The 26,013-nt window shown below is 41.3% G+C and overlaps 1 protein-coding gene across 5 annotated transcripts in view; it reads right to left on the bottom strand.

The window, feature by feature from the left end:
• DOCK10 (dedicator of cytokinesis 10) overlaps positions 1 to 26,013 on the bottom strand; it is a 1,618,956-nt gene that overhangs the window by 456,132 nt on the left and 1,136,811 nt on the right. For all 5 annotated transcript variants that reach the window (XM_069213493.1, XM_069213489.1, XM_069213490.1 and 2 more), the window contains exons 26-30: positions 20,686 to 20,799; positions 17,079 to 17,150; positions 7,279 to 7,425; positions 4,980 to 5,063; positions 543 to 639 (exon numbers count right to left, since the gene is read on the bottom strand). In XM_069213493.1, the coding sequence (XP_069069594.1) occupies positions 543 to 639; positions 4,980 to 5,063; positions 7,279 to 7,425; positions 17,079 to 17,150; positions 20,686 to 20,799 (514 nt within the window). The remainder of the gene's footprint in view (positions 1 to 542; positions 640 to 4,979; positions 5,064 to 7,278; positions 7,426 to 17,078; positions 17,151 to 20,685; positions 20,800 to 26,013) is intronic.

Here is a 26,013-nt window from a genome sequence, read left to right on the forward strand (position 1 = left end):
GACGACATAGCCGCGTTTGGCACTTTATGCTTTTAGACGCTATACTGCATTTTGTTCTTTAAAAATTAATATCTCTGGTTCCCTAGATTGGATTTTTGTCATTTTGGTGTCATTTTAAAGATAAAAAATATGCTCTATTGTTATAAATTTGTGGTTGAGTTTTATTGTGTCTTGTCTATTACTTGTTTACTGTTTTGCTGATATTGAATGCTTTACACTTACCTGTCTCCTACATTAAGCCTGACTGCTCGATGCCAAGCTACCAAGGGTTGAGCATGGATTAATTTATTGAGGCTTGACTAGACCCTATTAATGAATGTGGTATTATTACTAGATGAAGCTGCATACCTTTACCTACTAATAACCCACTTTCCAACACTTACTATTCACACCTATTCACAACTCACAATCTAAGATGTAATTTTCCAGCACAGAAGGAGGTGCTCCTGCAAATTCGTAATCACAACCCCCAGCTGTTCACTTTAACCAAGATTTGAAATTGCAACATACAATAAAGCAACTTTAGAAATGTAAAATATTACCTGGGATGTTTGCAGATCGGATTGGTAGACAGAGAGGAATGAAGTGTTCATGGTTACATACTTCTTGAATAAAATCAAATTTGAACTGGTATAAAATCTGGAAAATTAGAATAGAAATTGAGTTATATTTAACTAGTGGTTTACATAACCTAAATTTGTGCTGCAGTGGAACTAGTGTGGGGGGTCCAATTCACAAAGGTAAACTTAGATCCGAGGTCTAAGTTTAGACCTGAAGTCTAAGGCCCGATTCACAAAGGTAAACTTAGATCCGAGGTCTAAGTTTAGACCTGAAGTCTAAGGTCCGATTCACAAAGGTAAACTAAGATTTTAAGTCTAAGTTTACCTTTGTGAATTGAGCCCTTAGCCTTCACGCCTAAACTTAACTTTAGGTCTAAGTTTACCTTTGTAAATCAGACTCTCAGTGTTAATAATCAACACAAACTTAAAATATTACGAAAGGGGGCAGCTGAATGCAGGTAAGACATGATAGAGAGAGAAAGGTACAGTGTATTACACATTGTACTTAACGTCTATCATATTGTACCTAATGTCTGTCGTATTAAGGATGTAGGCTTGTACTAATTTCTAAAGTAGATAGAATATGGTGCCCCAACAGGTGATGATGTTAAAGAAATTGAAGTTTGAATTCTCGAACATTTGATTGTGAGGGGTCTAGAGAAAAGGTAATCCTCTCCAAGAGAACAGGTGAAGCACTGTTAGCCATTGTCAAAATCCTTTCTGGGTTTAGCACAGTGAGGTATTTTTTGTCATGTTTAGTGCTCTGCCCCTAGGAACATCTATGTGTATGTGCTGCACAAGAGAGACCAGGTTTCTACAGTGGTGGCTCGCCATAAAGAGATTTGGGGCACGCCCTTCCAGTATTAAAGAGGCACATTGCAGCCCCTTCATAAAAGAGAACATTATCCTGCTGTTTAAGCAAGGAACATAACGTTAAGCAAAATCCCTAATGTTGCACTAATTGCACACGTGTTATGCAGTTAACCAGCGATTGTCTGCTATGGCTACGGAGTTAAGGGTGTCGTTCAAACTAGCCCTAGTAAAATACCAGTGTTTATTAGGCTCCCTCAGAGAAAGGGAGAGGAAAATACATCAATTACAAAACATTGCAATCGTTGTTTATTGCAATAGCTCTGCGTGATGTTGTCAGCTTCACATAAACCATGACCTAGTGAATAGAAATAGGCAAGCCTGTGGGAGAATAGGTAGGATTGGCTACCTTTCAGAACCAATAGGATCCAACAATACACGTGTGTCCAAGCAGAGTGCAGAGCCAGAGCAGACACAGTGCAGATAAACACCACTAACTTCACTAACAGGTCGGTAAACCATTATTGTCTCTTTTGAGTTTTTAAGTAGAGACGTTTTGATGACAGATTTTTTATCATCGAAAATGTAATAAAATGTTATGCTTTGTTAATTTCTTAACTTTCTCTGTCCAGTTAAACCTCTTTCCCTGCCTATGATGTTCGTAATTATGCCAATATTTAGCGTATCTGCCACTATAAACAAATGCTTCCTGTAAATGCAAAGGTTGTTACATTTCCACACTTTGCTAACAATGATTTGTAGATTACATTTACAGTGCAGCTTTAATCCAACAGGGCTCGCTTGAATACCATCTCAGACTGCATTTCATTTCTAGAACACATGTTCATGAGCTGGCAACACGGTTTGTTAGATAAACTTCAATTTCTATTAAAATAGAAAATGTATCATTTTCAAAACTCTCCAACCTCCACTGCGCAACGCGATACATTTTGATAATTTCTTTTTTGGTGTCAGAATAGGTGAGCGAGCCACACCAGGGTAAAGCCTGGCCTGGGTCAAAGTAAGGCCTGTCTAGGCAGCTCAGTTAAGGACGAGCCAGTCCATGGCCCTCTTTCCTTCCCCATTATGCTGTTTTGCAAGCAAAAATAAACCGGCAGTGTCCTGTAAACTTAACTGATGCAACACAGCACGCCATGACTATAATAAAACCGTGGATTTTCTCCTTCCAGTTTTAACTAAATTCAAAGCAAAAAAAAAGTTAAAATTTATTTTTTAGACTACATCCGGGTGAACTTTGCCATAACCTGAGACGTTTCGTGCCATCTTGTGTTATTCCTTTAGTTTATGTGTTCTTAATATGTGTGAAGAAAATCATTTAAGAAAGGGTTATACTTTGTTGCACCATCTATTTTAGTGCCAGGTACGTTTATTACATAATTTGTATAAATTGCAAATCTATTTTACTGGCAGGTTCACTATGATTATTGGCTTCACAACCAAGACTGTACAGTACCACATTGCGACTGAATAAACCTTATTCAAAATTAGATTTTAAAATCTTCCCTGCATTGGTACACAAAACAGTAGGTGGGATTTCTTGAACCTTACCAACTACTGGTAATTTCTCTGAGTAGCACTCTCTTCCATTGCGGTCTCAATCAATTACAAAAAAAGAATGCACTCTATATAAAGAAACCATATCACCTTTTTCTTAGTTTAAGTCTACATTCTACTGATGAGAACCAATCAAAATCCAACGCATTCATAATTTCTTGTTGCAGTGAGGGGCATGTGGACTGTGGGTTCTAAATTCACTTATTTCAGCATGAAATGAAGTAAACCTCATTTGGTTAGTATCTTCCTTTGATGGGACTTATGCTCTGAATTGTCGAATATTGCTGTCAAATTCACTGTTTGCAAACTAGAAGCGTAAACATAGGAGATTATTTACAAGAGGACTGCGCCACCGCAGCGTCACTTTTTTAGACACTCCGGTGGCGCAGGTCCCTCAGTCATAAGTATGAGACAACACAAAACCACCCTGCGTAACTTTGCATGGCCACATAGATATCGAGTAAGGACAGGCAGTCCAAATCACGTCAAGAAGGCGTTCCATTGGCATTTCGGTGGGTGTTCCCACGCAACACCCATGGATTTTGATGCTGCCCCTGATTTACAACATCACGTAAACCTGGGGCATCTCCAAAACCTTATGCAGCCATAATGAGGAGAAATATTTTTAATTCGCTTGTTTTTCTCTCTTTCCATCAGTGGCGGCCTGTCCTTGAGGGCGGAGGGGCCACCCCCCCACCTTTTGCCCCTCATGAAGAGTGCCCGTCAGACTGAACAAAGGCCAGCCTGACAGACACTCTTCATTTTCAGCTCAGACAGCCAGGAGTGAGCCATGCGCGATTTGTGCAGACTCCTGGCTGCCTTAGTTGAACTTTGCTGTGCTGAGGAGGTCATAGCTCCTATGGGCGTGACTTTCTTGGCTCAGCAAAGGTGCCTCGAGGCCCTCCCCTGGGTGACGAGGAAAGCGTCACTGATTGACACTCGCCCTGGGCGCTTCAGGTTTAAGCCCTGAAGCGCCCAGGGCGAGTGTCAATCAGTGTCACTTCGTCACAGAGTGAGGTGGGGACAGCAGTTCACTGACCCCATCCCACTCTGTGACGAGCCTGGGACTGCTGCCTTCCCTCATTGGCTGACCTAAGGTCCCAACCCTCCTGGGACCTGGAGGCTGAAGGTAAGTGTGTGTGTGATGTTTTAAATTGAATGTTTGGTGCACACGTGTATGTTTAAGTGTTATGAGTGCTGTTAATGGATGTGCGTGCATGCGTGCGTGTGTGAAAGAATGAGTGTGTGTGATCTTTTAAAATGAATGTTTGGTGCATGCGTGCATGTTTGAATGTTATGAGTGTTAATAACTGTGCGAGCGTGCGTGAAAGAATGACTGTGTGTGATGTTTTAAAATGAATGCTTGGTGCGTGCATGCATGTTTGAATGGTATGAGTGTTGTTGATGGATGTGCGTGCGTGCGTGTCTGTGTGTGAAAGAAGGAGTGTGTGTGTGTGTGCTTTACCTCCGAAAGCTGCCGGCCGCCACTGCTTTCCATGTGTGCATTTTGCAGCATACATAGAATGAGGAAAACGCCTCCATGGCATGTTTTTGTGTTCCTTCTTTCACAAAAACAATCCTGCTAACAACGCACCAAATATCTCATAAATAAGATGCATTCCTGCCCTTTCGATTTGGCGTGGGGCAGCGCAGCAAAAAGACTTGTGGCGCTGCCCTAAGCCAAATCTTTGTAAGTGAGGCCCTTAGTTTAGCAATTACCTAACATGTTTTTCTCTCTCCTGTATTATAAGGAGTGCCGTTTGGCGAGTGATCAATGTTGCCCTTAAATATCGTTTTCCTGTACACGCTTATTGTCAAGTATTATGTCAGCTTTCCAGATTCTAAATTTTGTGCATTAGAATAATTTTTAACTTGGGATTGGCTCAATCATTTTAGTGAAAAATAAACACTTAGAAATGTGTTCAAACACAAAGGATGTGCTCTTTATCACACTTGTGACTGTAGACTTCAATAAGTATTTGCATACCAGAATCATGAATAGGCAGCGGATTACATTTCAAATTAAATTCTTACTTTGTGATCTCCAGGACTAAACATATTTACATAGTTGTTGATCATCTTAAAGACAAAGCCACGGTCAGCAAATGTAAAGCAGCGCTATAAAACAAGAAGAGTGGGAAAGTTATTAAAACATTACAAACAACAAAATCCCCACACATATCACAAATAAAATATACAATATTTATATTTGTAGTGAAAGATACTGGAAGGATATTTAAAACAATATACGTTGTCAAGTACAGAAGCTTTGAAAACAATATAAATATGACAAAGTGCAGCATTTGTAATATCTAAATTGAAACCTGTTTGATAGATATACTAAATCAAATGGATTAAAGTAGAATAATAAGGTTTAGATTTTTAACATACCCCACCCCACCATCAACATTACCCACTCACAGTCAATTCACACCATTCTCTTGTCCTCCACCTTGATTTGGCTAAGTAGATATTACCAGCAACTTACATGGTCACTCATTTTGGGCGGAAAATCCTGATATCGTTTCAGTATATTGACAGCCATCTTAAAAAATGTGTTTGAGAAATATGTTTGACATGGGTCCACCCTCGGGCCCTATAAATAAAGTTGGATCAGCCACCCAGTACTGATGGGATAATCCACCACCATTTATGGCAGTGTCATCTCTTTAAAAGAGCACCTAGGAAAGCGTGGCAGACTATCAGTAAAATATAGAGATGTGCTGCTCAACACACACGCTGTGTAGCACTGACAAAATATCCCAACTTCAGGATTGCTTTTTAGTGCCCATAGTTGGTGACAACATTCCGCCACCACACTGTCACTGGTTGATTTTCCAAAAGACACATCCCCAAAATGTGGTTCCACCCATGAGCCTGGCAACCTTAATAAACCACAGTTGCCATGAAATGTGTGTTACATTTTGCGCTGCCAATGTGTCAAATATGCTACATCCACCTGTTGGACCAAGTTTATTTTTTGCAGGATCAGCCCCAGTTTTTTGTCTTCTGTTGCTGAACACTTTTTTGTTGGCATTAGGACAGTTCACTTTTCCCCTGCTAAACAGTGCTAAAGTGCTAGTGCACTCACTCTAACATATGGTACAATTGACATCCACCTGATTGGTAAATTTAATTCACTTGCAAGTACCAGTTGTGCCGCCCACTAAAGCAGCCCTGTAAAACATGCCTACAGGTCTATCACTGTGGCCCTTGTGTGCAGTTTTTAAACTGCCAGTTCGACCTGGGAAATAAGTATTTTGCCAGGCCTAAACCTTCTTTTTTAACACATATACGTCACCCCTAACGCAGGACCAACAGGGTGCCTTGTATTCAAAAAGGTGGATATGGGGGCATGGTCTGGCCACGATCGAAGATAGCCACCTAACGTGGGAGCTCCGCTCGGCAGTGGGCCTTGGCTCCAGATGCAATGCATCCCCTCACTTAGTTGTAGAGGACACATTGTGGACCGCTGAGGAAGGGTGGCCCCTCGGCAGAGAGAGGAAGCGCCCGACACCCTCTGCCCACACAGTGCGCTCGCGGAGGTCTATGACCTGACGCCAAGCTGCGGCCTCTCCCACATTCTCGGCACAACACAGCAATGCGGAGGAAGTGGCTCGGAATGAGCCTTGTCCAGGTACGCACTGCGAGCTGACTGCAATTAGCCCTTTTTAGTAGTCCTACAAAATTCAATTTCAATTAATTTCATTTTTTTGCCATGTCTTCGCATATGCAGTCCCTGAATTATACTAATCCACTTTTCTTGGAAAGTGGATCACAGTGTTGCAGTGTCTGTTACTACTCTGAGAAGTAAATGATAATTTAATACACTGTATATATTGTATAAATCTGTATAATCACTTTATAGATTGGAAATGTTATACATATATGAAAGAGAATGTGAGTTTCTTACATGTTGACACACTCAGCATCCAGGGCAAGAATCCCTGGGATTTTTTAGATACTTTCCACGTTTGGACATTTTCTGCTGCAAATATGTGTACACAGAAAAAAAACTAATATGTTGCATGCTATCTGCACCTAATACCACCCACTGAGGTTGTGGGTTTGCTTACGTTCAAGGCAAAATCAAAATCTGTGGTTAGGAAAATATTCACAGAACAACAAATGGTTCAAAGCAAAAGATGAGAATTATATCATAATCTAAATTCAGTGCTAATTAGAACGATTATCCATCGTGACAAAGGAATGTGATAATGAGAAGTCAGATGTCATGTATGGCCATGTGGAATGGCAGCAAAGGACATTTGACAATTATTTCTCACTAAAGTTGTACAATATGCTAGGCTTGATCAAAATATTATAGCTGTACCTTTAGAAATCGTGCAATATTCTGGTTTGCATTCCTGGTTTCTTCTAAAGCATCTCTATATTTCCAAATTATATGATCTGAGAATATCATGATAAGCACATCCAATTCAGTGAGGAATGTTTCTGGAAATCTCTGGATACGTGGGACCTAAAGGAAATATTAAGGAAAGGTTTGTTGAGTATGAGATATTAGACTGTTTGCAAGGCATGGCACATTTCTGACAGTGGTTCTGTGACACATTTCTGACAAAGTTTCTGATGTTTAGAGTATCTGGAATATATTTAAGATACAGGACCCAAAGTGTTTCAATGAGAAAAGTCTAATAAGCTTTGCACATAATGATGCATAAGAAGTACATTTAGTTTTTCTGTTACAGAGTGAATTCTGGACATTTTTCACTGATAAGTTAACTACAACGCCACAGACAACAAGAATGGAGTACATGACCCTGTGTTCGAAAGCTAAGTCCTCAGTTTTACCCAGTTATTAGTCTGCATCGTTTTTCAACTCTGTTGCCACTGAGCCCTGTCCCTGTGTGGCTTATTTTTGGAGACACTTCATGGGTGACATAACAGTGAGAAGTCATGCAACATTTAAACTGCTCTCCAGCATCACCGTGTCACTCTTCTCTCTTTTTCGCCATCCCAATTAGGGAGGTGCTCTATCCTCCACTGCAAACAGTGGATTTGGAAAATGTGGCAGCCATTCTAACAATGAGTAATTAGTAGTTTGTCATTCCCCTATATTAGGCCTGGACTAAACCCATAGGAAGCGAGATGAGGCGGGTTGTTATCTGCTACAAGTATCTGTGGATATACACAGCTGATAGTATTTTTGGGTGAGGGTCTCCAAAACGTTTTTTTATGAGGCTCTGGGTTTTGTAACGGTGTGGGCTCATTCCCCAGATTATGGATTGGGAAGACTGGTACCCCAGGTAGGAGACCATTGTACTCAATCACAAGGTCCCATAATGTTCCCGCACTCAGGAACACTTGCACTGAGGCACGGGGCCAAATGTTGTTGAGTGAATATTGCACTTGGTAAAATCTAGTGCAGTTCTGGGCAAGAATTGTGGAAACAAGTTCAGCAAAGCCTATTTCTAACCCCCTCTTACAAGATGTGGGAGTATACAACACTCCTCCCATCCAGCATCAAGCCTTCCCTGCCACTCCCAACACCACACCTCTGACAGCTACCCACCTAGACCCCAAAACTTGTAATTGCTTTAATAAGTTGGGATATTAGTTGGGTTTCTGTGCAAGATGTGAGACTTGAGCAAGTAATAGGTCCACAATTTTCCTTAACTGGTAACCAAGCACCCCTCTGTAGTGCTTGATTCTCTCAACGTAGCAAAGCAAAGCAGTCCAAGTGCAAGGCCTATTAAGGGAAGTGGGTGTTGGATAGTAATCACCATTCGCTGGCACACAATATTAATACTCAAAAAATGATCGCCTGGTCAGTGCTTATATTTGTAAAAGGAAATGTACATTTATTATGCACACAACTAAATACTACTCATTTTTTTTTTACAAATATACACCAGGTTAATTGAAAATGCCTTAGATGGCACACTGCAATCACATTTGACTCCGTTGACACATAAAGAGGTATGACACCCAAACTCACAGACCCGCCTACATCAGATATGATATCCCAATATTAAGGGGGGCATCACTTCAAATAAAACAGGCCTATTGACTTTGTCACATGGCACCATATCAATAGCTAAGGGAAGACTTTGCGCTTTGCCGAAGGGTCACTTATTTAAAAATACCAATAATCACAAGCTAAAAATCCCTTCATGAAAGAACTATAGTCAGTAGCAATGTTAAAATGCAATTATTATTGTCAGTAGGGCATTTCATATTATTCGAAAAATAACTTTCATCAACATATTGTGATTTAAGTTTTTTAACTTTGTAAATTTTTTAGCCCCTTTAAGACCATAGAAAACACAGCCCAAATGAACACCCCCTGGACAACATTACACTCTCAGCTAAGAATAAAAGCTTCAGACTTAAACCTGATTTAAATCAAATGGTGAAAAGCCTGGGGGTCATAGATTGCAAGACCCCAGAAACTCCAATGTCAGTTTATCAATCTGTATTGGGGGGGCAAAGGTGGGGGGCTCAACATCCTGCAACCACCCTGTACTCAAAAGTCCAGTTAGTGGTGCTGCAGCCGTCCTGGGGCCACTACAGGAAGGAAAAATGTATGCAAATAATCCTTGCAGTGAGTTATTGGGTACCCTCAGATGGAAAGCAGTAAATATTTTAATAACAGCTCTCCAGCTGTGTTAGGGATTGCTGTGGTGGTTTTGGTTTTCCTTTCCTTTTGTTTTTCTTATTATTTGGTTGCCCCGGTCCCACCCGGAACACCCTAAGGCAATGGTGGTTGGAGGGGAGCTGCAGGCGACCCCCAAGGCTCCTAAAATACCAGCCCACTCTCCAGAATCAACAGCGCTGGTGCGGGATCTGGCATCTTTGTTTCTGCTGCCCCTGCCTACAGCACGAGTAGCGCGCTGTGGTCTGCCCTCCCCCGTCCTCCCAGTCACAGGCACAGGCACAGGGAGCAGGGAGGTGATCCTTGGGGTTCAAGCTGGCAGTTCTTCATTATTCTGGGCCCCAAATATGGGGTCCCGGGGCCCACCATCAATACTCCAGCCTTGGAATGGGGTCTCCATGCCCAAAGAAATTCTGGGAAGGGGGACCTCATGCACACCTGACTCTCCAATAATTTAATCAATTACCGTTGCGCCACCCCCCAGGCATTGGCCCACCCTGGGGTATTTTCAGGACAATGAAGCAGAACCCCACATGCTCTGTTTTTAGCAGTAGTCAACAGTCAAAGCCTCTAAAAGGCCATTTTCTTCTGGTGATGACCTCTGGCCACGAGGAGCAGTTTCAGTGAGCTTCGTCACTTCCAAATGAGCACATTTTGTAGGAAGCTGGTTCGACTGGCTCCCTGCTTCAGCTTTCTCCTGGCCTTTGTTCATGGTGATCCCCTTTTCCTTCTGGGATGCAGAAGTCCAGATCTTATCCCCAACTTTTCCATTTAGGGTGTAAGGGAACCAGCCTCACTGTTCCTGGTGAGACCCATTGGCCCTGGGTTCAGCTGTGGGCAGAGTCTGTAAACTATTAGGCACTTGCCCTTCCAGCTTTCCATGGCATTGCTGCTGTCACGTTCCAGGTCCAGAGACAAACTCCTGCAAAACAACTTCTCCCTTTTCCTTGTGCAGGAGTTTTTAATTCATTTAATTCAGACAGTCCTAGAAGCCAGGCATCCCTGCTCAGTCCTATGGTACAACTTCAACTCTCCACCCCTGTCCCAATGCTCCTGCACAGCATGCTGGAACAATGCAAGAAGCCACTGCCAAGAAGTCACTATTCACATCACCTCTGGGGACCTGAGCACTACTCCCGAGGGACATGACATCTCTAACTGGGCTTTCCCAACAAAATGTAAAAGGAGAGCCCCCTCCTGTTGGCTCCAGTTGTCTGGACTTCCTTCTGTGTTCCATGGGCCTGGTCTACCACAATCCTGGAATAGTTTGACACCTAATTGACAGATGCAGATTTTCTTCCTCACCCTTTCCTCCTCAGGAGCTAAGTGAAGAACGGGTAACTACTCCTTTTGTCTCTGTAGGCTTTTGTTCCTTCTGCTGGTGAGCAGTGTAATAACCTTGGCCCAGCAGGGAGACAAAAGGCCTGGGATCTGATCCTGAGCTGAGTGAGACAAATATGAAAATTCTGGTTAACCTACAAGATGTACATGTATGATCTTGGGACCTGTGTATTCAAAATGGGCACATGTTTCATCCTACATTCATATCTTATGAGACTTTGTAGGCCTAGGGAAAGTGAACCTTCACTCTAAAGCAGATTTCCCCCATGCGTATATAACAGTGTAACTCCAGACAAAACGGTATACCATAATGCCTTTACCAGTGATTGTCCACTAATAATTTAAGGCCTATCCAAGTGAACACCTTACCATGCAGTGTTCCCTCAGTGCCAGGCTGCCTGCGCACAGTTACCAGGCTTCACCCAACAGATGGCTCACATGTGCAGCCCACACTGGTGTGTGCACACCTGTCTATTTGCAACTAGCATGTGCCCCTTACCCTAGCTGCATCATAGTGGTCTTATCTAAAAAGTCAGACATTGACTGTAAGCATGACAGTAAACATGCACAGTCCATTTACCATGTGATTACTGTGGGCGAGATACACATATTGAGGCTAACTGTGAAGTCCAAAACCAGGTGATCAAAAGAAAACATTCTGGGCATACCAAATGGAAGGAACCCAATAGCAACACTTGCACACCGTGAATGGGAGCAATTACCTGCTAGAATGGCTGATTCTGACCCCGCTAGTTTTGGCCCTCTGGCGGTCCTGATGGTCCAACTGCCAGATTATAATCTTGGTGGTTGGACCACCAGAAGACCACTGCCTCCACCAGGATAAGGGATCCCTATGGGTTGGCGGAGGTGAAAGTTGTGGTCTGCCACAGTGGCGCTGAGTTCAGGTCCCCAACATGAAAAGGCTGGCAGATTTGGGGGCCACATTGGGTACATGCACTGCCCATGACCATGTCATGGGCAGTACAGAGGACCCCCTGCTAGCAACCTCTGAATGCACACTGTCTGCTATGGCAGGCAGTGCACATTCTGAGGATGTTGTGTGCAATCACATTGGCCTCCGCTCCTTGAATGAGCCACGACCAATGCCGCCGCACTGTTTTCAACCGGCTGACCAGCAAAAACGTCGTAATACAATGTTTCCGCTGGTCAGCTCGGTGGAAACTATAATACGATGGTGGTGAGGCTGCTGCATTGACGCCCGCCTCACCCCCAGCGTATTGGAGTTGTGGCGGTTCAATGCTCATCTCATTTATCAGGCCCTACGCCCATTATGCCCATTCTATTTAAGTTCTATCAATAAATAAACAAATTAAATTTGATGTGCGAGTGATAGTCACAAATTACATTCTGTTCACACTTTTGTCACACAAAGGGTATGTGTTCACATGGGTCACTGTCTGAAAATTGAAACCCTAAATTTCGTGGAACAAAAGAGATAAAAATATGGAACTCAAAAAATATAATTATCCTAGACCTATAATTAAAAAAAAAAAAAAGTTAACATCAAACATATTAACATCTAACAGTAATTTAATGCAAATCAAGCATACTTAAATAATAAAAAATATATGAACATATATTTATTTAAACAAACACACACACATATATGTATATGTGTATGTTTATTTACACATACATAATTAATATTTTTGAAATTATTTTATACTGTACAATTTTTTTTATGTAATAATATTCAAGATATATATTAGATGTATATATATAGATATATTTATGTATACATTGCTAAATGTTTATACACAATACAAAATATAAAAAATACATTTTATAAAAAATATATTATATATTACAAACATTAACATTTAATATTGCCACTTCAGTGTGTTCAACAGTAGTGAAAGCGTAGGACTCAGGGGGGGTAAAATTCAGTATTCCCACTCCAGTCTCTGCAGCGGTACAGAAAGCACTTCACTTTACAAAGATACCTTTTTCTTAATACAAGTATTATTTTCATTAAGTTATAAAAATAAATATATACATTAAAAAGAGAATCAAACAAATAAAATAATTATAATTTGTTTTAATAATAAATATAAGAAAAACATAATTTTATAATTATTTCAATAAATTCCCACACTATAGTAGCACAATAAACAATATACATATCTACATATATCTACATTTATAAATTATAATAATTACACAATTTACATAATTAATTAACAATTATTGTAACTTCCCACCCTATACCCTTACAAACCCAACACCCGCATCTAAATTGTAAATTAAAAGAATGTCATAATTACACAATTTACATAATGAACAATTACTTCATGAATAATGCATAAATAATAAAATATTTATCATTTAATTAACTTCCCACCCTCTACCCCTACAAACCCAGAAACACGCACCTAAAATGTAACCTAAAAAATATTACTTGCCCAAGTTACATACTTACTAATCAAATAAATAATTATTAATAATTAGAAAATATATAAATGAATTATACTTAATAAACTTACAAACCTCACAACCTGCTTCAACACTCTAAATTACTATTTTACTATTGAATCAAAAATGTAAATAACTTAAAATTACAAGCTATATTGAAAAACATTAACAACAATTACACAAAACATAGACAAATAAAATATTTAAACAATTAACTAAACTTAAAAACAATATATCTTACTTAAAACGTCGTTTTTTTGTCAACAATATTTTTTAACACAATATTTCTTTGTCACAATATTTCAAATCAAATATTTCTGAAATTCAATATTTTTACAACAATATTTTGACCAAACACCGTTCACGTGTTTAAACAATAAAATGAAAAAAGCCATCATGCCAGTTTTGGATAAAATCAGTCTTACTGAAAGCAAGTATGCTGTTTAAATATTCTAAAAAAATATAACATCCTCTGAAAAACCATGTGCATTTTAAGTATTCATTACATAAAAAGTGGTCTAAAGGTTACAAAATCCCCAAAACTTGCATTGTGATACACACACAGTGATACGTGGCATTGCATAAAAAGTAGTCAGAAATTACAATCACAGTAAAATAGTTGATCACAGTGTAACAGGAGCCTAGTCTAGTGCATGCCAATTTAGGTCTGTGTAATGCACAGAAAACAGTAGGGTAATATGCACAGCACCAAAACAACATTTTTACACCCACACTTGAATATAATTTAAACCGCACAGCTACAGTAGTAGAGTCTATGCACTGCAACAAGCACAGTCCAACATAGTCAAAAATTGAACACATCCAGGAAACAAATTTCAGCTATGTCGGAATTGAAAGATTAAGGATTGGCAGTATTGTTCTGCACATGGGCACATGTGAAGTACAAACAACAAGCGGACCTATTCAGAAAGATATTTTAGAGTATGTAAGGAGTATTTCTGTACTACTGTGTTATGTACACTTAAATCCCTCTGAGCATTGTCCCCGAAGCATCTACAATGAGAATAACATGGAATATTCAGGACATTCAAGGATTATTCATTAAAATATAGTTAGTGCAAACAGAAATATTACTCTTTTATTAATAGGTATTTGGATAGATTTAAAAAGGCATGCAAGAGTACATAAAAGAGTACTCACATACTAATTCCTGTACACATAAATGCTTTTGTGTATTGGTCCCCACATATGTTTTATTTTCTAGCTTTTGTATTGGCAAGAGAGGTCATAATAGGGCCGTTTGTGTGACTGTGTGTGTGTGTAAGGTTAAGAGAGAGAGATAAAATGTATCTCTCTCTCTCTACATACACACACTTTTGTGTGTATGTAAAAGAAAGAGAGAGAAATGGCAAGTGTACACACTGAAACAGGTCATTTCCTTAGGAAACTATCAGATTGTACCAACCTAGGCTTGTCAGCTTACACACATTAAACTATCTACATTGATTTGGCACAGTTAACGCCCAGCACCCACTGTTTTTTACCAAGTGTAGAAAAAAACTGCTTTCACCCTCAGCCACCTAATCACAACACTGTATACTGCTTCACCAGACAGCAGAATAAAGGACACAGTAACAGATCATGTTGGTTGGGCTATGCTCCACGAGAATCGGCAGAAGGCTGGACATTTTCTGGACAGATGAGCATAATTTAAAAGGGACACCTTTGTTATCATTGTTTATAGCTCTATGCAATCACCAACATGTATTATGATAGATTTCAAGACTGACCACCTGATGCTTATGTTAAAAAAGGGACAACTTTTGCATAACATTTCAATTGTGCTGAGTGAAGGGAGAGAGTGCCCATAATGCTACTAAATTTCCATATCTCCTGCTCTGATAATTGATTTAGCCATCAATGTGTCTACCTATTAGGAAGATTTTTCAGGGTTGGTTATTGATCATTATTCCTATGTAGTTGTGTTTCATTATTGTTTCAAATAAGGATCTTACGTAATACCAAATGTATTTTTTGACTGCCAACGGTTACTAACTTGTTGTTTAGAGATTTAACTTTACGACATCGATTACAGGAATACTTCCAGACAGTTTACTTTGTGTTGCAATCCAGCAGGAGTGTGGCTGAGGATCAAAATATGGTTGCCATAAAAGATGTTGGAATTTGAGTCATGGGCAGAACTCAGTTGTAGTTAAGTATTTTGTATGTATTGCTAAAAAATGGGAATGGAAGATGATGTTTGGTGTGGAACTGACCACATGGAAAGTACCCTTCTTCTACCCTATGTCAGTGATAGGAATTCTACTGGGCCAACAAATGCCACAGTGTAACGGTGACAATCAAAAGATATAACCACTGCCCAGTGCTTAATTTGTAAATAAAAATGTGCTGGTGCCGAAAGCCCTCCTCTTAAAGACGCGGCTCCTGCAATTAAATGTGTGAACACGGAATACTGAGGCAGCGTAATCCTGAAACCATCTCAGGGCTCATTAATCCATAAAAAGCCACTCCCTGCCCCCTCATCTCACTCTAGCAGCTTTCTACTTTCTCCCTTTGTGATGCTTTTTCGTTTTTCCTTTCCTCCATCTTTTCTATATGTGTCTTTTGCTCCCAGCAAATGCTTGATGGAGAAGAATAAGACCCGGCCCTCAAAAATAAGTACCGGTGCTCAGCACCACAAACAATAAGCACAAATTAAGCACTGCCACTGCCTCTCTTGGGACCATAAGAGGTACTCTGGATCTGGACCACATGGACCTAATATGGTGTTATTCTTCTAATATTCAGGGTGCTAGGCTTGCCTTGTAAGTACTTGGATCAAAAATAATATAGGTCTTCAACACCAAGGAAAAAACATTTGTGCTTAGTTGCTATGTCTTAGGCTGGTCTGGCCTTTTCACGACATACGCACAAAGACTCTGTTGTGCATGTGTAAAGTACTGCAGATATTGTGCAGATCAGGGTGCCTGTGATGTAATCTGCTATGACATTTTTAGGACATTTATTCAAGTGTGAAAGTATGCAGAGGGTGGGGAGGGTGCGCAGACATGTAGGGTGTTTAAACTTGATCCTTAATGTTACTTCACTGAACCCACACATGGGGGAATTACTTTATGATGGGCTGCTTTTGTGCTTCTGTGTTGACACCAACTCCTGGAATTACACCAGTCAATAAGCATAGCCCAAACGTTGTGCACGGATATTCATGTTTTTTTTATCTGCCTGTAAAATCGGAAGGGCAATTTTGGTGGCGAACACGAGGATATCAGTGGCGTAACAAAACATGAGAGGTCCCCCTGCAAAGTACATGGAGGCCCCCAACATCTAATCAGAAGCTCTCAGGCCAGGGTCCTGCTACCCATGCACAGTGTACTGTGCTGAGGGGTCCCCTTCAAGCTTGGGGTCCCACTGCACCACAGGGCCTGCAGGGTCTATTGCAACGCCACTGGAGGACATGAATATAATAATGAGCTCTCCAGATTTCCTGTTTTCCCCTTGTCTCAACAGTCAACTGAAAACTCCAGTGTTTTGTCTAAATCAATAGTTTCTCCTTTTCTGCAATCTCATATTTTGCAGAATCAGCAGCAAGAAGCATTCCATGTATTGGAGTGCCGCTGTTGAAGCATTGGTTGATTTACAAAACATAAAAAGCAGAATGAGTACTCCTCAACATAAACACTGCTGAAATAAACGTAAAAGCAATAAATAAATACATTATACTTTGGGAGATGAGTACTGCTATAGAACGCAAAGTGCCTTACCTTTAGTTTACAATTTTCATGTAGAAACTGTGCCATTGATTTTAGGATAATTCCAAAGAAGAACCAAGAATGCTGCAAAGAAAGAGTGAATTTTGTTTTATTATAGTCCAGTCGATTTGACACACTTGGGTGATTTTATAAATATAGTGGTCGGTGTAAGAAGAGTTCTACAGTGATCCAATTAATTCAATGCACCCCACAAAGCAGGATTATAATTAATGGTGGTTTAGTAAATATGTAAACTCTCCAGAGGTTTAATGCAAATTCAGTGCCATCGGTGGTGGAAGTGACAACACTTCTTCTTTGATCCGAGGTGATATCAGAGAGTTCAGCTCATGTTCCACCCTTTGCCACTCCACAACCTTCTTCTGCTGTTGAGTGGCATGAGCAGTGGTAAAGTGTGTAAACGATGAAATGAAACTTAGATCTTAGATTTGTTTTACCTTTTGCATCTGATCTGACCCAATGACCACTGAGATCAAGAGCAGCAAATAAAATTCGAGGGGTTCCAAATGGCAGGCCACGGTATCATCAACTGTTTCTCTGCTTGTATGTGTGGCTCAGGCAAAACATCAATTCCAACCTTTTACTCCCTTTTGTGTACCCTTTCTACCCACAATTTTGTACCATCCAGTTTTCGCACATAAAACCATCTCGTAACGATTACTCCTATAAATAACAAGTATAAATGGCCTCATTTATTCTTACTGCCATGGCATGAATATCATATGTATTATGAAAGTGTAAATAAGGCAATGCCAAGTGTCCATTTATCATGTATAATAATGAGATATTAATGAGACATTAATGCGACAGATCCTCACAAAGAAGGGAGGTACAAGTACATTATGAATTCAGAAACAAGCCTCGGAGAAACAAATCAAATAATCTGAAAGTACACTTCCTACACATGCTCTGAAAATAGGCGTTCAACGGATGATGATTTTATTTAAATTAAAAAAAATAGAAGACAGTTCCTTTGGATAGTTAAAAAGAAAAAAAAAACTCTCCTACCACTGTGTTCAGTGGAAACAAATCTTTCCATGTCCTGGTACACTCAAGAAAAACTGACATCAAATAGCCCATGCACAAATAAGGATGGTGATGTGGAAAATCTTAACTCCATCAAAACCTAACAGACATGCAAGATCAAAGTGCAACTGTTCAGCACTCAGAAATTCTATTACATCCAGGAGAGCCACCTTCTACAATCCTACAATCCTGCAGTTAAAGATGCATCAAACTAAAACAAAGCCTTCTTCAAAGCCATCAAACTAAGGCCCTGATTATGAGTATGGAGGTCCTGGGACTGCCGTACCTGTGGTGGTGGTCCAACTGTCACATCCTCGGAGGTCCAACCGCCAGATTACGAAGATGCCCGACGGACCACCAAAAGACCGCAGCAACAACCTCAGGATCTTGGACCCAGAGGTGGCGGCGGTGTGGAATGCTGTGGTTAATCGCAGCAAGGCCATTGTCGACACCATCATACTAATCATGATCTGCCTTTCCGCCGAGCTGTTCATGTAGTGGACAATGTGCATGGCAACACTGCGCCCAAGGTGCATCTGGCTCTGCACTGCAGCAGCATTTGCTTCAGGCTCACTTCCTGAGCCAAAGCATGCCTCTGCAGTGACACTGCTGCATACACTACCTCCAGCCGGGCATCCTCCCGCCTGCCCTATTTGAGGTCTGTGGGTCCACCACCAAATTCCAAATCAGGGCCTAAGTGTCAATATGAACCCTAACCATCTCAGATGCAACTCAAAAGATATATGCAGCACTGTCAACCAGTTCTTCATTAACGCAATAGAAAATCAGACAGCACATAGATGGCACCAAGCTAACAATGAATGTTCTCTAGATCACTCTGTTCACAACCACAGCATTGTCACAAGTTCAAATTTGGAGAACATCAATTATTTTCTCAAAGTCACTGCATATAGAGATGCTCTTCTTCCATTCAACATAATTAAAGTCTTGATGAAAAAGCAGATACATTGAAGCTCAACAAAATTAATGCCATCCTTGCACCATGGTTCTGTGTCTAACCAGAAGGTGATCTACCTTCCTGTACTCCAATGCACTGTTTAATCCATATATCTTTATTTTCAGCACTTGTTGTTTACTTACTAAGTTTGTACTTTACAATTTGCTGTACATCCATACATCTCCTACCTTAATGATGAAGAACGGGGGTACACCATCCATGGGGACAAGTTAAAGCAAATAAACTGTTGGTGTTGGTTCATTTAAACCTTTTACATCAATGAAGCCTGACCACACTAATAAGAGCCACAATTGGCTACAGGGTCCTGTAGTCTGACCTATAGTAATTGAGACTCACACATTGGAGCTTGCGTTGAGCTGTCATTCTTTGCAAACTAGGGCCTGATTACGAGTCTGGCGGTCCAAGAGCTGACAGACTTGCGGTGATGGTTGGACCGCCACACTCCAGGTGGTCCAGCCGCCACATTACAACCCTGGTGGGCAGACCCACCAGGGGACCGCCGTCCTGCTAGGAACATGGTTCCTGATGGGCAGAAGCTAGCGCCGCCTGACTGATTACAACTCAGCCTTCCGCCAGCTTTTCCATAGCGGGGGACCAGGTCATGGAAAGGCTATCGGAAAGCCAGTGTCTGGGGACATAGGGGGCACCTGCACTGCCCATGCCCATGACATGGGCAGTGCAGGTGCCCCCCCTGCTCAGCACCATCGAAAAGCGCATCCTAAAGCTGTACGCATTCCGATGGTGCTGGTGTGCTACGATATAGGCCTCAGCTCCCTTAAAGGAGCCGAGACCAATATCGTAGCACTGTTCCAGCCAGTCAGCCTGGCGGGAACATGTAATACAATGTTCCCGCCGTTTAGCCAGATGTGAACATTTAATATGCTTGGGGAGGGTGGGAGCCAACAGCATAACGGTGGCGTCCTCCCCCCGATCAGGCCCTAAATGTCACACCTGGTGAGAAGGCCCAAAACCCAAATTATAAATGTGACAGACCTTGCGGGTGCAGAACATCTACTGTGATCTCAGAAGGAGTCAGAAACTAATCCTACCCCTGTACAGACCTCTTCAGTTGAAAACCTGAGCATTTTTGAGCTCCTCCGGTATTTCTGTAAGCTGTTATTATGCATTAATGATGTTTTAGTGCAGTTGTATTCAATTTACATGCATATGCCACTTCTCTTGTTAACATTGATGTGAAAGTATGTGTGACATTACTTTCTCTGATTTCATCAAGCATCCTAATTAGCTCTCACCTCTAAGAATTCTCAAAACTTGAAAGCTACGTAGATACAATTTCCAAGATGTACAGAGAAATCATTTTGATTCACTGTTATCCATTATATGCAAAATATAAAAATTCTAGTGCCTCCAATAGGCAGTTGTACTCTTTTATCGAAAAAAGCTGCCTCTCACCAAGTGAATTATTTCACTATTACATTTTAAGATTTTTCCTTTTACTGAATTGATTCCCTTCCAATAGAACGTGGGCGGCCCACAGAGATACTGATGAACAATATAACTGATGGTGTTTCTTCTTTCTACGTCCTTATCTAAGTCAAAGTGCATTTGTAAGCAAAAAGAAATAGTGCAATTCACCTTCAAAATGTTTTTCACTGTCAGTTCCTCATTTGATTTCAAAAGTCCGGCCATGCCCTTGGTTAGCTCTTCGTGGACGGTTCTGTCTTTGTACAATGATGTCTGGAACACATACTAAGAGAAGAAAGTATAAAGAAGAAAGAGTAAAAATAAAAAATAATACCAGTAATACCAGTGGAATCTTTCTTTGTTGGGTGATTTATATAATCTGAGATCTGGAAATGTGTGACTGCGTCCCTAGCTTTCTTCATATAAATACAGCAAAAACATCCTGAAAACACTTTCATACGGGAACAGGTTTTTAAACTTTCTGACAAAACAATAAAATAACAAAACCCTCTAGTTTCTAGTTGTTTGTGCAGTCAAACATATATTTTAGAGTCAAGGGTTTCAAACCATTAGTCCACTGGAAAGAGTTTGGCTGATCCATTATAACCCATTATTTGATGCAACATTTGATTAAGTTGCACGGAACTTTCCAACATTTATGTGTGTAAATTTCAACTTACAAAGTTTAGAGAAGATTGGACAAAGAGGGGAAATGTTACACGCCATTCCAAAAGATGTATTTCCTACTGACATTTCCATAGACCAGCTTTTGTCAAGGAGAGGAAACTAAAGATTGGATGGACTCAAACCAAACTTGACATGGTAATTCCAACCATCACTAGTGACATACTCTTTTGATTTAGTCAAATACATTCTGCACATCGGTTTAGTCACTGTGTAGTCAGGTATCATAATGTGGCCACACCATACATTTGAAAATGACAGCACACCCAAGAGGAATATAAAATGGTCTAGGGGCCTAATTTAGAGTTTAGTGGTTGGGTTACTCCGTCACAAATGTGACGGATCTCCTGTCCACTGTATTACAAGTCCATTATATCCTATGGGCATTGTAATACAGCAGACAGGATATCTGTCACAGTTGTGATTGATTAACCCCTACGCCGAACTACAAATCAGGCCCTTAATCTAAAAAAGTGTACTTCCTCAGTTAAGTTGCCTTAACCACCACCAAAACATATTGATCCAGCAGTCTGTATTAGTCGATATCTTTAATATAGTTAGATGAGCTGACTTAGGGACATGGACTGAGATGACCTGAGAACATTAGCTACGGAGTATGACCTACAGCTATGTATCATGAAGGTGTTCTATGTGCAATGCCCACAGAGCAGGACCATTAACCCTGCCATTCGAACAGAAGGCTGGTGAGAATATATTCTAAATGCCATTCCCTGTGCCCAGTGTCTTCTCAGGTACATTTCTAACATGGCAACATGACATGTACCTTTAACCCAGTAATCATAAGATCTTGTAACAATCCAGGCTCTGTGGCTACTATTCTGTTGTCCTACATTTGTAAAGGTTTTACTGTTATATTGCTATAATTATCCTATAATTGTTAATGCTAGTTTGATTTTTTTTTACTGATATGTACTCTTATGGGCTTGTACTCACACACTTCCATTTCTTATTGATTTTATATGATTCAAACTTGTATTTACAGATATGGTCCAAGATTGGCTTATGCAGGTTCATACTGGTTTTACATGCTTCTTAATGATAATATTTTATGCCCTGCAGCTACAGCCAGTATAATTATCGAATATAATGCACTGATCTAGACCAAGCCTTGTGCCCAGTTCCCACAAAGCATAGGTACTGCCCACAGTGGTAGAATAGAAGCTATACCTATGAACAATACACACATGCTATGGCCATGGACCATGTTATGGTGGGACTGCCAGCATGTGCATTTTCTTCAGGGTATGGCTGAAAGAAATGTCCTGTGCATTTTACTCACAATGGTTGGCTAAAGCCCAATCCGTGTCAATATTGTGGCCACCTGTCCTCAAGGAATGACAGAAGGTTGTGCACTGTAACCAGTACCCACCAGGATGCTAAAAGCTCTGTATGGGGCTTCAAGGTATGTCACTTGGGTACAATCGTTAGTACTGGACAAAAGACAGTGGCAAAGGCCGTGCAGATGTCCAGTTTTATAATATATATGTAGGTCAAGCCTTCAATGCACAATGGGCATGGATAGTGGGCACAGGGTACGGTTAAAGACTACACACTTTTTGCCCAGCACTTACAGGACATGGTCACATGAGATATAATGTGGATGTTACACTTTAGCCCTATAATGGTTAATCTTGGTCACAGATGGGACTTACTGGTCTATATAATTTTTACTGATACCTATGTCTACGCCCTCATATGGGTCCTCTTGTAGTTTACACTTGTTTAACCATTTTTTTATGCTTCATGGTGGTTTTCACAGTCAGTTTTTTTACAACATATTTTATTCGATATCATGACATTTACAGTACAAAATCAATAACAGAGCAGTGGATAAAACATTCCAATCTCACAAAGAGGGCGGTCATAGTACAATGCAGATCGGTAATGCAACATATCCTGTGAACGAACTACAGAACAAACAGGTCAACACAACTATCCGACAACCCTAAGATTGGTCTGAAGATAGCAATCCTGTAATCTACTCAATAGTAAGCAGCTGCATGTGTCATTCTTCTCTTGGAATGGCAATGACAAGTTAGGTAAACAAGGGGGAGGCCTGAGGTAACAATGTCCCACCATCTTCCTGGGCATTCGCAGTGGAAGCAGTCTCTGAACACTCCATTCCAGGCCGCAGCTCCTCTATTAATGAACTCCAAGCAAGTCCACCTCCAATGAGCATTGTCCCCTCTTGGCGTCCCATTGCAAGGTCTCATCCTCATACTTTGGCCATTTCCCTAACTCCACCATGCATTCGGAAATCTGCAGGTCCTGTGTGTTTTTTTCATTAATCGTGATCAGCCGTTTTACCAGAATCATATAATAGTTCTATAAAACTTATGGTAACTTTATGTTTATGTTTAGCCGGCCTCAGGAACATCCCCACAGGTAGAGCACTCTCTGTCAGTACCGTACTCAGGGCCACTGCCCAGAACTCCTTCACCTGAGGACATCTCTATACCTCATTATACATATCATGTCAGCGTCCACCAGACTGCACCAAGGCCATCGCGAGGCTGCTCCCGGAAAACTTTGTTAACCCTGGCAGAAGTGAGGTACACTCTATGCAGGTAATAAAAAATGTATCATTTTGAAATGAACATTTCAAGAAACCTCAGCTAGGAATTTAAGCCAGTCCAGGTCCAAAATAGAATTGGCAACATTGGCGGCCCAGGTGTCTTTGAGGGCAGTAAGAGGAACACTTGTGTCTATCTGGAGAGCCGCATACAGGCCTGTGACTGCTCGATGTCTACATGAGGAGGTACACAAAACATGGCAGCGTTTTAGGGAGGGTGGATCTTCCTTCCGCCATTGCCATTGTTATCGCAGCAGTGTAATGACCATGCAACGGAAAACAAAATGACCCGCCGGCAAATCGTAAGTCTTCTGTAAGTCCTCTGTAAGTACTCAAAAGGATGCAGAATCCCAGAATCATACATACTACCAAGTGTCACCAGCCCCATAGCCACCAAATTTCCCAATTGGTGAGCAGCGTCCTCAAGTAGAAAGAGTGCCAGCCAACAGGGAGGCAACACGGGGCATTAGCAGGTGGCCACACCTGCTCTCTGTAAGTACTGCACCCAGCAGTGCTTGGCCATCGGCTGCAGCTTACAGGGCTCCACCTGGACCTTTTTAGTCTCCAGCGGAAGCTGCGTTAGGGAGAGTAGTACCGGTGCACTGCCTTCCACAAAGAGGCCATCTTAAAGCTCAGCAACCACCCACCTGGTCACCCAATGTAGTTGGGCCGCTAGATAGTATACTCAGTGTTGGGGATAGCCAGCCTTTCATCCTGAACTAGACACTGAAGTTTCACTAGGGCAATCCAGCAGCGGCCTATCTCCCAGTTGTAATCCACTAGAATGAAGTGCATAGACTGGCAAAACAGTATAAAAGCTGAGGCAACATGACCATCTTGATAATTGCTACTCGCCCCACCACAGAGGGAGAGAAAGCTTTGCAAAGGCAGATCAACCTACAGAACTCTGATAGCTCCCTGCCAAGGTTACCGTCCAATGAGGCAATCTAGGTTCAGTACAGCTGAACACCTAGGTAGCAAAGGGTGGCCGTTTTCCATTGTAACTCCCCAAACAAGGGTAGGACTTCTGCGGTCTCCCGCAGGGAGTAGAGACTGGTTTTCCAACAACTTAAATGTAGGCTTGACAGAGTGCTAAACACCACTAAGAGTCTAGTCATTCTAGAGACGTCCATCTCGTAATCTTGAAGGAAAAACAAGTCATTGGTAAATAATGCAATATGGTGCGGAACACCACAGTGCATAATACCATTATAACATGCACCTACTTGCGCTCTACTCACCAATGGCTTACTGCTAGGGTGACTGTTAGACCTGACAGTCTTAGGGTGGTCATCCCCCAACTTTTTGCCTGTCTCCCTCCACTTTTCTGAAACTGTTTTTGCTGGTTTTAGGACTCTGCTAACCAGTGCTAAAGTGCATATGCTCTCTTCCTTAAATATTTTAAGTTTGGTTCATCTCCATTTGGCATATTTGATTTACTTATAAGACCCTAGTAAATGGCACTACATGTGCCCAGGGCCTCTAAATTAAATGCTACTAGTGGGCCTGCAGCACCGACTGTGCCACCCATATACATATTCCCTTAATCATGTCTCAGGCCTGCCATTGCCAGGCCTGTGTGTGTAGTTTCACTGCCACTTCGATTTGGCATTTAAAAGTACTTGCCCAGCCTTAAACTCCCCTTTTTCTACATATAAGTCACCCCTAAGGTAGGCCCTAAGAAACCCATAGGGCAGGGTGCTATGCAGGTAGAAGGCAGGACATATACATATGTGTTTTATATGTCCTGGTAGTGAAAAACTCTTATATTTGTTTTCCACTACTGTGAGGCATGCTCCTTTCATAGGCTAGCATTAGGACTGCCCTCATGTACTTTGTGAGAGGTAGATTTTGATCTGAAAGGGGTAACCAGGTCATATTTAGTATGGCCAGAATGATAATTGAAAATCCTGCTTATTGGTTGATGTTGGATTATATATTATTTTTTTAGAAATGCCACTTTTAGAAAGTGAGCATTTCTCTGCACATAACATCGGTGCCTTACAGCCTGTCTCCAATCAACGTCTGGCCTGTGCTGGTTGACAGCTCCCCTGTGCATTTGACTCAGACAACCACAAACACAGGACACTCAGTCACATCTGCATTCATCTGCATACTGGATGGGGCTAGAAGGGTGGAGGGCCTGACACTTATATTTCAAAGGCCAGCGGCCCGCCCTCACACAATGGACTGACAACCCCTCCACCCCCGGGACCCTGGCA

The sequence above is a fragment of the Pleurodeles waltl genome, chromosome 11 (genome assembly GCF_031143425.1).
Source record: "Pleurodeles waltl isolate 20211129_DDA chromosome 11, aPleWal1.hap1.20221129, whole genome shotgun sequence".
Taxonomy (NCBI): Eukaryota; Metazoa; Chordata; class Amphibia; order Caudata; family Salamandridae; genus Pleurodeles; species Pleurodeles waltl.